The sequence below is a fragment of the Protomyctophum parallelum genome, assembly GCF_964188405.1.
Source record: "Protomyctophum parallelum genome assembly, chromosome: 13".
Classification (NCBI taxonomy): Eukaryota; Metazoa; Chordata; class Actinopteri; order Myctophiformes; family Myctophidae; genus Protomyctophum; species Protomyctophum parallelum.
The window spans coordinates 50,364,274-50,377,236 of NC_139708.1; the positions used below are offsets into that span (position 1 = coordinate 50,364,274).

The 12,963-nt window shown below is 44.3% G+C and overlaps 1 protein-coding gene across 1 annotated transcript; it reads right to left on the reverse strand.

The window, feature by feature from the left end:
* Positions 1-952: 952 nt before the first annotated feature.
* LOC310868751 (E3 ubiquitin/ISG15 ligase TRIM25-like) lies at positions 953-7,240 on the reverse strand. The gene is made up of 2 exons (XM_083779211.1): positions 6,958-7,240; positions 953-2,733 (listed from the first exon to the last, which is right to left on the reverse strand). Exons 1-2 carry the CDS (start codon positions 7,205-7,207, stop codon positions 1,133-1,135), a joined length of 1,851 nt encoding a protein of 616 aa, XP_083635337.1. The 5' UTR covers positions 7,208-7,240; the 3' UTR covers positions 953-1,132.
* Between the last annotated feature and the right edge of the window lie 5,723 nt (positions 7,241-12,963).

Genomic DNA, 12,963 nt, shown 5'->3' on the forward strand with positions numbered 1-12,963 from the left:
TATTCAAAAAATAACGTTAATCTTAAAAAGTTACACATGATTACTTTTATGATGTAATGGTTAGAACACCTGGTCTCTGGTTGCATTCCCATAACAACCATGTGCCCTTGAGCCAAACTCTACATATACAAAAACAGACATACATACATAAATTACAAATAGCTCAAAACAAAGATGCCAGATTAGCTCTTCAGTGTTCCAACAGGACACACATTGCAGAAATGCACAGAAATCTATCATGGCTTACTGTTGAGAATAGATTACATTCACGTATTCTTACGTTTTTCAGAATTGTATTAATGGACAAAAAACCACAGTATTTCTTTGAACAGGTAGCACATGTAAGAGACGAACATAACCATATGACTAGACAAGCCAGTTGGGGTGTTTTGGTGGCACCTAAACCAAGAACAAATATTCTTAAATCTTCTATTATCTATAGAGCAGTAATAGGTTGGAATGCACTACCAAAGTGTATAACCAATACAAATACAAAATTCATCTTTAAAATCAAGTTAAAAGAACACCTTATGTAAATCATACTGCAGTAACCCTGGGAAAATAATAATTCAAATGTATAATGTGTTGAAAGTGATTTTTTTGCTATGTTATTTGTTTTTTATTTTATTTTTTTATTTTTTATTTTACTATGTTTTATTTTGAGTTAGTGTTTGTAAACAATTGTAAGTATTGCCTTTGTTAAATGTTAAATGTTTGTCTGTGTCGGACCCCAGGAAGACTAGCTTTTGTCAAGGCAAAAGCTAATGGGGATCCTTATAAACAATAAACAATAAACTACAAGAGTGTGTATGAATACAAGAGGAGAACGACATATTAAAATAGATTATTAACCACTTTAAGGCCCATTATACCAGGGACGAGCTTGTAGATCTGCTATTTTCGCAATGTTTTTGGCCAAAAGTGCCCTCTTATGGGATTTCAGCCCCTGCCCCTCTGACACTCTCTGCACGTCCCTGCTATATACTTTTATATACTTTTATATACATCATACGACGCACCATCAAACATAGCTGATCTACAAGCTCACAACGCAGGCTGAGAGAAAAACAAGAACATTACAATGAAACTATTCTGCATGCTGACATGAGAGACTAAAAAACAAACGTGTGATCTACTTGAGGTCACACAACTCAGCAGTGGCTCCTCCAGTGTTAGAATAAAGCCTAACTCCAGCATGGAGGTTGTGTGTGAACGTGGTGCGGACGGTGTGGAGGAGAGTCATGGTGTCGTCAGACACGCTGTAGAAGGACAGAGTACCTGCACTGTGGTCCAGGTACACTCCTACTCTGGAGGAGAACACATGGCCTGGGATAGGAGTCTCAATGCCTCTGTGTCTGATATTATAACCTCCGTTGATAGGCCGTAAACACCATGATTTATCATTGTATCCAAATACACATTCATTAACAGGCCCTGTTCTGCCGATATCTTTATATGAGACTGCTGCATTAGCAGATCCACTGATCTCTACCTCCCAGTACCAGCGTCCACTCAGAGCCTCTCTACTCAGAACCTGCCACCAGCCAGTGAATCTCTCTGGGTGATCAGGATGTGATTGTGGTTTGTTCATCCTTGTTACTTTCCTGTTCCCTTTAGACAGAGACAGGCGTTGATGAGCTGTGTTTGGATCCAGTGTGATCGGACGTGAATACTGTAAGAACTCAGCTCTGGTCTTGGGTTCTGCTGGTGCTAACAGTGAAACCAGTGGCGGATTTACCAATCTGGGGGCTCCCAGCAAAGCTGAGGCGGACGGGCGGAGGGTGGGCCGTGGGCGGACGGCGGGCGGGCGGCGGGGCCCCCCCGCCTCGGGGCCCCGCTCAACCGCGTGGTCTGCGTCGTGCAATAAACTGTCCCGGAGTGAAACATCCACTCTGTTCACTGTCTCCGAGACGTTTGTACCTTCCTCTGTGAGAATGTCCTCCAGTCTGTCCCTCATCCTGGACAAGGCCAGAGTCACATCTTCAAAGTGTCTCAGAGGACGGACATGGCTGCTGACTGGGTGTGTAGAGTCACCGGTGGTCGAGAGGGAGGAGGTGTAACGCTGTAGGAAACGGATGTGATCCTCTGTGAGTGAGAGCTGCTCCAGCTCAGCATGTCTCCTCCTCAGTTCAGTGACCTCCTGCTCCGCACGCCTCCTCAGTTCTTCAGCACGACTCACTTGGCGTTCTTGCTGGTCTCGGATCAGCTGCCTCACCTCAGATCGTCTTCTCCCCATGGAAGAGATGAGCTCAGTGAAGACGGTGTCGCTGTCCTCCACTGCTCTGTCGGCACCGTGGTTAATGGACTCCACCTCCTGGTGAAGCCCCTTCACGTCTTTCTCTCTCTCCTGGATTCTCTGCCGGATGTTCTGCTGACTCGCATCAAGCTCTTTCTGTCTCTCAGTCCGTTCTGCTGCAGCTGAGATGGTATCGTGACCTTTGTGTTCTTCCACGGAGCACAGAGAACAGATACACTGCTGATCGGTACGACAGAAAAGCTCCCTCACCCTGTTGTGGCCAGAGCAGATGTTGTCCTGAAGCTCTCCGGAGGCTTGGACCAGCTGGTGTCTCTTAAAGGCAGGAGACTGATAGTGAGGCTGGAGGTGAGTGTCACAGTAAGAGACCAGACACTGAAGACACGTCTTCACAGCTTTCAGTCTCCTCCCAGTGCAGACGTCACAGGCCGCATCTCCAGGTCCAGCGTAGCAGTGATCAGGAGGAGCAGCTTGGAGTCCTGTTGATATAGATTGACATACATGTTACATGTATTTTTCAATCTGATAGAAATGTATTTCATTTGTATGTGCCTGTACCCTCATATTTGGTAGACTAACAGCATGTCTCCGCTGCCTGATAACTAAGGCCAAACGGAATATGCAGGTTTTCTTCAGTGATTCCCGGAGTGTTTTTCTTTTTTTTAGGTTTTAGACAGTTATCCAGGACTATAATCAATGTGTTTAGAGCAAAAATAACTCTAAATATGCTAAATAAACCTTAAAGTACCACAACAAAGTAATTAAGATCTATTAGTCAAACCTTCGACTTCATCCATTTTTATTCAATAATAATTCACTCCTTCATGAACATTCTTTAGTACAAAACAAATAACAAATCAAATAGCCAGCCAGTGGCTTTCAGCCAGCCAGCCAGCCAGCCAGCCGCTCAGTCCGCTAACCAGCCAGCCAGCCAGCCAGTCAGTTAGCCAGTCAGCTATATAGCCAGTCAGTCAGCCAGCCAGCCTGCCAGCCAGCCAGTCAGCCAGCCCCTCAGTCCGTTAACCAGCCAGCCAGTCAGTTAGCCAGTCAGTTATATAGCCAGTCAGTCATCTGCCTCAACCATGCCTTTATGAAATACAACGCAAACGTCTTCCTCTCAGCAGTACATGGGCCTTGGAGAGGCAGGCAGCCAGGGTTTCAGTCCTATAGATCATACTGCAAAACTAAGACAATTTGTTAAAACGCTAGCATCCCCATTCTGAGGGTAACATTAGTCGAAAATAGCAGATCTACAAGTTCACAAACGATGCCTCATGCTGTGACTAAGTGGGCGTCTAAAAATACTGAACATGAATCCAACACAACACTGCCATGCGCATCAAAACAGAGTGGGCACTAGGGAAAGGTACATGGGCAGACTGGGCACCATGCAGGGAAAGGTAGGTACCAAAACAGAGTGGGCACTAGGGGAAGGAGGGCAGACTGGGCACCAGGGAAAGGTAGGTACCAAAACAGAGTGGGCACTAGGGGAAGGAGGGCAGACTGGGCACCATGCAGGGAAAGGTAGGTACCAAAACAGAGTGGGCACTAGGGGAAGGAGGGCAGACTGGGCACCAGGGAAAGGTAGGTACCAAAACAGAGTGGGCACTAGGGGAAGGAGGGCAGACTGGGCACCATGCAGGGAAAGGTAGGTACCAAAACAGAGTGGGCACTAGGGGAAGGAGGGCAGACTGGGCACCATGCACGGAAAGGTACGCACCAAAACAGAGTGGGCACTAGGGAAAGGAGGGCAGACTGGGCACTAGGGAAAGCTGTAAACAGATGTGTTACATTAATATTTTGAGTAATACTATCTTGTGAAACTATAAAAAAGATCATATTCTCTCTCACACACTCTCTCCACGGCACACACACACACACATACACACAGACACAGACACACACACACACACACACACACACAAACTCTCTCTCGCACGCACGCACACCCTCTCCAAACACGCACACACGCGCACACACACACACACACACACTTTCGCTCTCTCTCGCACGCACATCGCATGCAGTCTCTCAAACATACACTTTCTCCCTCTCTCTCAGGCCTCAGCTCTCTCTCGCCTCTCGGAGCGATCGAAAGTTAACGCTGCCCAATTATTTTTGATTTAGTCCAGCATGTTAACCAAACAAGCTAGCAAATAGCTAGCAAATAGGCTATTTAATGAGATCAGTGCAGATTTGCAAAAACTAATGCTCAGTCTTGAGAATGTTTTTGGCTTTAAGCCCTGGAATCAAGGAAGCATGCATGGCTGCAATTTATCTTAATATCTCTGAGCATTTTATCGGGTGCACGGTCTGGGAAGAACCTGTTAAACAAGAGTGTTGAGCGACTACAGGAGATTAATGTATAAATAAGTCGCTGAGAGGCGATGGGATGGGCCAGGTTGTCAGACGCGCTCCGCAAACAAAAGGATTTTGCTGGGTCCAAAGCAATGCGTTTACGTTGTTTTATTAAAGCAAGGCGCATAACTCAAAGGGTGCTCAAACATAAAGCAAAGTAGTCACAGCGATCAAACGTAAATAAAGTAAATAAAATAAAGCAAAATAAGCGGTAGGCCTATAAAGCGGTCAACAAAAGTGCGGCCTCCCACACACCCCCTCTCTCTCACTGTGTGAAGCAGGTAAAATAGGTGAGGTATTTAATGAATCAGGTCCGCCTATATGCCCGTCAATCATCCACGTTAATCACCAGTGACAGCCCACTCATTTCATAGACCAAACATAAACCAATTCATGGCTCCTACAAAGAGAATACCAGCACTCACGGAACTGTCCTTAAAGGAACTTTATTGTTTCCATAGGTTTTTAATCTAATCTTTAAATTTCCCAGAGTATAGTTTTTCAGTGTTCCTTGTATATATATTTTTTTACCTTCCTTGTCTGGTTAAATGTGGTAATGTGTAAAAAGGCTGAGTCACACTTGTTGTTCACAGCACACACCTGACAAAAGACCATTGATATGAAATATTCAGACTGTACACAAGTAAGACGCGCAAACGCGGGAAGCGAACGCAGCTCGTAAATGGCAATAACAACAATTAGAATAAATTACATACTTTTTTAAGGTTTTATTTTTAAAGTTCTCTTTTTTGTGTTTTTTTAAGATTTTATTTTGAAGTTAAGTTTTTTGAAGTTAAGTGTTTTTAAAGTTTTTTTTTTAAAGTAAAGTTTTTTTGTGTTTTTTTAAGTTTTTAAGATTTTTTTTTAAGTTAAGTTTTTTTAAGTTAAGTGTTTTTAAAGGTTTTTTTTAAGTTAAGTTTTTTCTTTTTCATTTTAAGTTAAGTTTAACAGTGTAACAGCGGGACAGACACACACACACACACACACACACACAGACATGATCTGCAGGGTCTCATAGTAAGTGCTTATTGCATTCGCAATCACTGCGTTCGCAATGACCAAGACATCTCCCTGCAGGAAGGGTATATGGGTATTTGTGACATGGAGTGCCGGAGCTAAAGGAAACCCTATTACTAAAGTACGGCTTTCCCAGTGGATTGCGGAGGCCATCCAACTGGCTTATGCCAGTACAGGGTTTCAGCCTCCTGAAGGCCTGAGGACACAGGATACTGCCATACCCTGCGTAGAGCAGTGCACTATGGGCACTATTCAAGGGTGTTTCGATACAGGATGTGTCATGTGTGTACGGTTGCAAGTTGGTCATCTCCGTCAACCTTTTTCAAGGTTCTATAACCTGGACGTGGCAGAGCTTGCTATGCCTCACGTAGTCCTGGGTGTCGCCTCTAGACGAGGCAGGTCACGTACATAGACTATTAGGTTCGGGTAACTTATGTGAGTTGACCCTGGTACCTATATAGGGCATAGGGCATACCCCAGCCAAGAGCATTTAGGTGGACCAGGACTGTCAGCTCAGATAGCCCTTGGAGCATAAGGCATATAAAGTTTTCGCATGGCGAGTATGGCGAGCAAATCTCCTGCAACATATTAATGAGCATGTCATCCTGACACTATATATTTAAAATTGTGAATATTAAAAAAAATATATATACGGACATACGAACAACGTTCACTGGAGTTCACTGTGTTGTTGTGGAGCATTTGCTATAACAAAGTAGATAGACTAGACCCCAGTGGTGTCATTGCTGTAACTTGGTATCTGTAATGTGTTCTGTTGCTGCAGGGTGAACTATGGGTAGCATTATTATAGTATAACTGATGCCTTACAGCCCCCCCACCCCAAATCACCACCAGCCCCCACTGGAGGGAACATAGGGTCTGTTTTGGAATGAGGGAACATAGGGTCTGTTTTGGAATGAGGGAACATAGGGTCTGTTTTGGAATGAGGGAACATATAGGGTCTGTTTTGGAATGAGGGAACATAGGGCTGAGGGAACTTGGGTACGGTCCCGCTCACGTTGTAGTTTACTGCCTGGGTAAAGTAAACTACAACATGAACGTGTTTTCATCTGAACACCGCAGCCGCGTATTCCATTCGGGCCTGCTCATAACTATTATTTTTGTTACCGCCTATCTTTGTTACCATCATGCCTTTCCATCAATCTGTGTTAGATTATTATTGTTTCCCCTCAAAATATCCTGACACACTTGTTGTTAGCCTTCAATATTCTTGTAATAAGACATTTCATCTCTTCATTGGTTTCTAAATGTACATCTGACAGACAGGGAGTGAGCTGTATTTACAAGATAACTTAAATCAGTCTCACCTGTCTTCTTCAGGGTCTCCACCACCTCAGCCAACATGGTGTTTTTCTTCATAACAGGTCTTGGGTTGAAGACCTGTCTGCATTGTGGACAGCTGAACCTCCCCCTCTGGTCGTCCTGGTTCCAGTGTACCTCGATACACCTGCTGCAGTAGCTGTGTCCACAGGGAACAGTCACTGGATCCTTCAGTAGATCCAGGCAGATAGAACAGCACAACTGTTCCTGATCCAGTTGAACTCCCTGCTGTGCCATTTCTGTCTGTCTGTCTGTCTGTCTGTCTGTCTGTCTGTCTGTCTGCCTGCCTGCCTGCCTGCCTGCCTGCCTGCCTGCCTGCCTGCCTGTCGACTGACTTAAGGTTGGTTTAATACATACGAGAGATCAGATATAATAACCAGATATTCTGGTTATTGGTTCCTCAGAGGTCACATGAGATGAGACATCCTTTCTGATTGGTGGGGCGGCGGTGGCTCAGGGGTAGAGTGCCTGGATGGTTAACCGTAAGGTTGCCAGTTCGAACCCGGGCTCCCCCAGAGTTACTGTCAAAGTGTCCTTGAGCAAGACACTGAACCCCTAATTGATCCTGATGTGCTAGTTGGTGCCTTGCATGGTTTCCGCTGCCATCGGTGTATGAATGGGTGAATGTAATGCACAATCTCTGTAAAGCGCCTTGGATAAAGGCGCTATATAAATGCACCATTTACCATTTACCATTTATTGGTTCGTACAGGCAAAACCATAATGAACCTTGGCCCTTGTATTTCTATTGCTGTCAGGGTTGACGTCACGCCTACCTAGTTGTGACGTCATCCCCTCCTTATATAAGGCATCTTGCCAGAACCGTTCTCTGTCGGATTATAAACTTCAATCAAGTCTGTATGAGAATCTAAACCTAAGCCTTGCAACTTAAGCTTTTCTTAACTTGTCCATCTTTAAAGATATCGCCAAGACCTACTCTGAAAAAGAGTTCCATCTGATCAGCACTTCCCGCTCTTGTGACAAAGAACATTCTCAACCCTTACAATTGCACTGATAAGAAAAGGCTTGTCAGGAATCTGGTGGAGCAGCTCACACTTAATTTCCAATGGGAGTCACGTGGTTTTGACGAGACAAGCTTTCTCCATGGCTGTCTTCATGCCCTCCTCCCCCCGCATGGAGCAAGCAGGGAGCAAGTTTGTTGTTATTTTATTATTTTTGGTTACTGGACCATTCTCACGAGTACCAGGAATGGGTGGACCGAAGGAGACGTTGAAATTCTTCTTTGGTCCACCAAAGTTCTTTTTTTTTGAGGGAACACAAACATTGAATGCTATTAACAATGAATGGCCAGCATTGAGTAAACGCAAACATTGAAGACGAAGGTGGGGACGCAAATTCTGATTGGCCGGAATGAGATGATGTATGTACGATGGTATAAGAGCGCCCCTCACTTCACACAGGGGTGATTTTTTATGCAGCTTTTTTAATGCAGCATTCTCACATGGACCAGGTTATGTTACTGGTCCATTCTCACATGGACCAGGTTATGTTACTGGTCCATTCTCACATGGATCAGGTTATGTTACTGGTCCATTCTCACATGGACCAGGTTATGTCACTGGTCCATTCTCACATGGACCAGGTTATGTCACTGGTCCATTCTCACATGGACCAGGTTATGTTACTGGACCATTCTCACATGGACCAGGTGTTTCTGTTACTGGTCCATTCTCACATGGACCAGGTGTTTCTGTTACTGGTCCATTCTCACATGGACCAGGTTATGTTACTGGACCATTCTCACATGGACCAGGTTATGTTACTGGACCATTCTCACATGGACCAGGTTATGTTACTGGTCCATTCTCACATGGACCAGGTTATGTCACTGGACCATTCTCACATGGACCAGGTTATGTTACTGGACCATTCTCACATGGACCAGGTTATGTTACTGGACCATTCTCACATGGACCAGGTGGTTCTGTTACTGGTCCATTCTCACATGGACCAGGTGTTTCTGTTACTGGTCCATTCTCACATGGACCAGGTTATGTTACTGGTCCATTCTCACATGGACCAGGTTATGTTACTGGACCATTCTCACATGGACCAGGTTATGTCACTGGACCATTCTCACATGGACCAGGTTATGTCACTGGACCATTCTCACATGGACCAGGTTATGTCACTGGACCATTCTCACATGGACCAGGTTATGTTACTGGACCATTCTCACATGGACCAGGTTATGTTACTGGACCATTCTCACATGGACCAGGTTATGTTACTGGACCATTCTCACATGGACCAGGTGTTTCTGTTACTGGTCCATTCTCACATGGACCAGGTTATGTTACTGGACCATTCTCACATGGACCAGGTTATGTTACTGGTCCATTCTCACATGGACCAGGTTATGTTACTGGACCATTCTCACATGGACCAGGTTATGTTACTGGTCCATTCTCACATGGACCAGGTTATGTTACTGGACCATTCTCACATGGACCAGGTTATGTTACTGGACCATTCTCACATGGACCAGGTTATGTTACTGGACCATTCTCACATGGACCAGGTTATGTCACTGGACCATTCTCACATGGACCAGGTTATGTTACTGGACCATTCTCACATGGACCAGGTGTTTCTGTTACTGGTCCATTCTCACATGGACCAGGTTATGTTACTGGACCATTCTCACATGGACCAGGTTATGTTACTGGTCCATTCTCACATGGACCAGGTTATGTTACTGGTCCATTCTCACATGGACCAGGTTATGTTACTGGACCATTCTCACATGGACCAGGTGTTTCTGTTACTGGTCCATTCTCACATGGACCAGGTTATGTTACTGGACCATTCTCACATGGACCAGGTTATGTTACTGGTCCATTCTCACATGGACCAGGTTATGTTACTGGTCCATTCTCACATGGACCAGGTTATGTTACTGGACCATTCTCACATGGACCAGGTTATGTTACTGGTCCATTCTCACATGGACCCGCCAGGAAAGTAAACAGTTTTATTTCATTTTCAAATGCTTTGTTTACTTAACCCATTCTGACCTGAGATCAGATTCATACGAGGTTTCCACTGGACACACACTGGTCTGATTAACCCATTCTGACCTGAGATCAGATTCTAAAAATGTCACAGTCGTTCTTCGATTTTTCAAAAATAGCAGACCTACATGCTCATAGCGCGCCACTCGGTGGCGCGCTATGAGCTTGTAGATCTGCTTTTTTTCAATAACTAAAGCATTTAACATGATGCTAACACCTAAGGGGTTCCTGTTCAGAATGGGTTTTAAGCCCAAACCACAGCAAAGGGTCACCATGCAACTCCACGTACGCAACTGTTTTTGGGCTTTAGGCTATTAACTTTATGAACTTAAATACAAATACATTGGACATAAAAAGACAAGATACATTTGAATTAGCCTACTATAGTCATTAAACTACTAATAAAGACTTAAGTAGAATAAAGTGGGTGATGTTTGCATGTTGGGGGGGGGGGCAGGGTTAGGATAGGGGGGCATGTATAACATTCTTAAATAGCTGTATTTAAAAAATAATAATAATACCCACATCTTTCACTGATTTCACCGCCCTATAGGGCCCCTCCATATCTATTTTTTGTTTTATATTTTTTTCCCATGTTGAAATATTAAAGAGTACATCAAATTGCCATGTTTTGCTGCACTTTAATATATTTTGATGAGAATTCTTTATGGAAAATATATACAAATATTGGGTAAAATATATGATGGTGTGACAGAAGTTATAGGTAGCCTATAGACCGATTCCGTACCGGTTTCATGGTCGCAGCCTACGTATTTCCTGTAGGCGGACTCGACATAGCTGCGGGAGTAAAACCCTCACCAGGCGCACCTCTTCCACTACAGTGAACGGCAGAGTGACTGATGTTAGTTTGCCTCAAACTTTACTCCTTTACCTGCTTTTTTACTAACACTAACATTACAAAGATGCCCAGAACATCGAGATGAACCTGTGTAGTTTATGGCTGCTCCAACAGTAGTGGCAACATAAAAAAAAAAAAAAAACGGAATGTCTAATATCCACCGCTGTGGCGGAGACCAGAGCCATTGAGTAATGGTTGAGACAAAGCAGTGAAAGATACATAACGCAAGTCTTACCCAATACCAAATCTTTCTGTTTATTAACACAAGGCTGCTGTACTTTATACCTCATACTTTAAATGCTTAGTATGAGGTATAAAATACAGCAGCCTTGTGTTCATAAAACAGAAAGATTGGGTATTGGGAAATTACGTATCTTTCAGGACCCTTCACTGCTTTGTCTCAACCATTACTCAATGGCTCTGGTCTCCGCCACCGAGGTGGATATTAGACATTCCGTTTTTTTTTGTTTTTTTTATGTTGCCACTACTGTTGGAGCAGCCATAAACTACACAGGTTCATCTCGATGTTCTGGGCATTTTTGTAATGTTAGTGTTAGTAAAAAAGCAGGTAAAGGAGTAAAGTTTGAGGCAAACTAACATCAGTCACTCTGCCGTTCACTGTAGTGGAAGAGGTGCGCCTGGTGAGGGTTTTACTCCCGCAGCTATGTCGAGTCCGCCTACAGGAAATACGTAGGCTGCAACCATGAAACCGGTACGGAATCGGTCTATAGCCTATATAGGGTATGTCCACACCGTAGCCTAAAAGAATTTCCGCAGCCGACAGTCTCGGCTGTCGGCAGCCGAAAAACCGGGTTTTTAGACAGCTGGTGGATGGAGAAAATGCTCCACTTCCGCCGAGGACTTGCGCGACGGCCAGCCTACAGCTGACGCTCTCCTCCGCGGCAGATGTAAGCTGCCGACAAGCATAAAAATGAAGTGTGTCACCCAGCAGTGATAGGCACTATAGCCAATGGAACAGGCGGAGTTTCAATTGTAGTTTTCTTCTTTCACAGACCCAAACGCCACGAGGGACTTGTGAATGTCGAGGGATACAGGGAGATATCTGGGCACCTCAAAGTAACATTGTCTGTCCAAAATCGTCTGAAGAAATAAAGTAAAGCATTGGTTCTCATGTTTGCTTCAGATCACCCCTGTAATCTTTTCATCCATGGCACCCCTGGCTGAATTACATTGTCATTTACTGTAACCCTGATCCTTGATGACATTGAAAATAAATTTAAACTTTATAAAATAGCCCGTTCTCTTCAGCCTCCACAGCCTTCTCATCATCATCATCATCATCCTTCTCCATGGTAGTCTAGTTGCAGTGTTTCTCAACCTATGTACCGCGGCACTTTACTGTGCCTTTGAAATCTCCAGGTGTGCCTCGAGATTTTGACCGAAAGTAACACTAGCCCTCCCCCGAAAGCGATAGCTAGGCGTCCTATTGTTGCGTCGTTGTTGTTGTCACATGTCTAAATAGACGTCCGAAAACAACATGACGACGGAACAATAGACTCTTAACGACCATCGGCCATAGAAATGTTAATCGCCTGGCAACAGCAGCAACAACGGCGGCTACTAACGCAACGCCTACAAAGAAAGCCCCTGCCAGACTGTACCACGATGATTACATGAAGTTTGGCTTCACGTTTACTGGGGATAAAACGTACCCGATTCCGCTGTGTATAGTTTGTGGATTCAAGCTTGCAAACAGCGGCATGGTTCAGAGTAAACTGAAGCGCCACCTTGATACCATGCATGATGAACTCGCTACGAAGGACAAACACTTTTTCGTGAGCTTGAAAGAAAAAAAGGAGAAAGACACAACGAAACAGGCAAGTCTCTTGATACGCAGTACTACTAAGACTTCTGAAAAAGGTCTGGAATTAAGCTACTAAATCGCAGAGATGTTGGCACAGTTAAAAATGCCACATACATTGGCAGAAACAGTAATAGCCAGAGCATTCAAACTCGCGGGGGGTGTGGGCTTGGTGCCACCAGATGCTGCAAAGGAATTAGCAAGAACTTGTCAAAAATATTTACTTTTCTTTTTATCAATTACTTTTTACGATTTTCTTTGTACAAAAGTTTAAGAC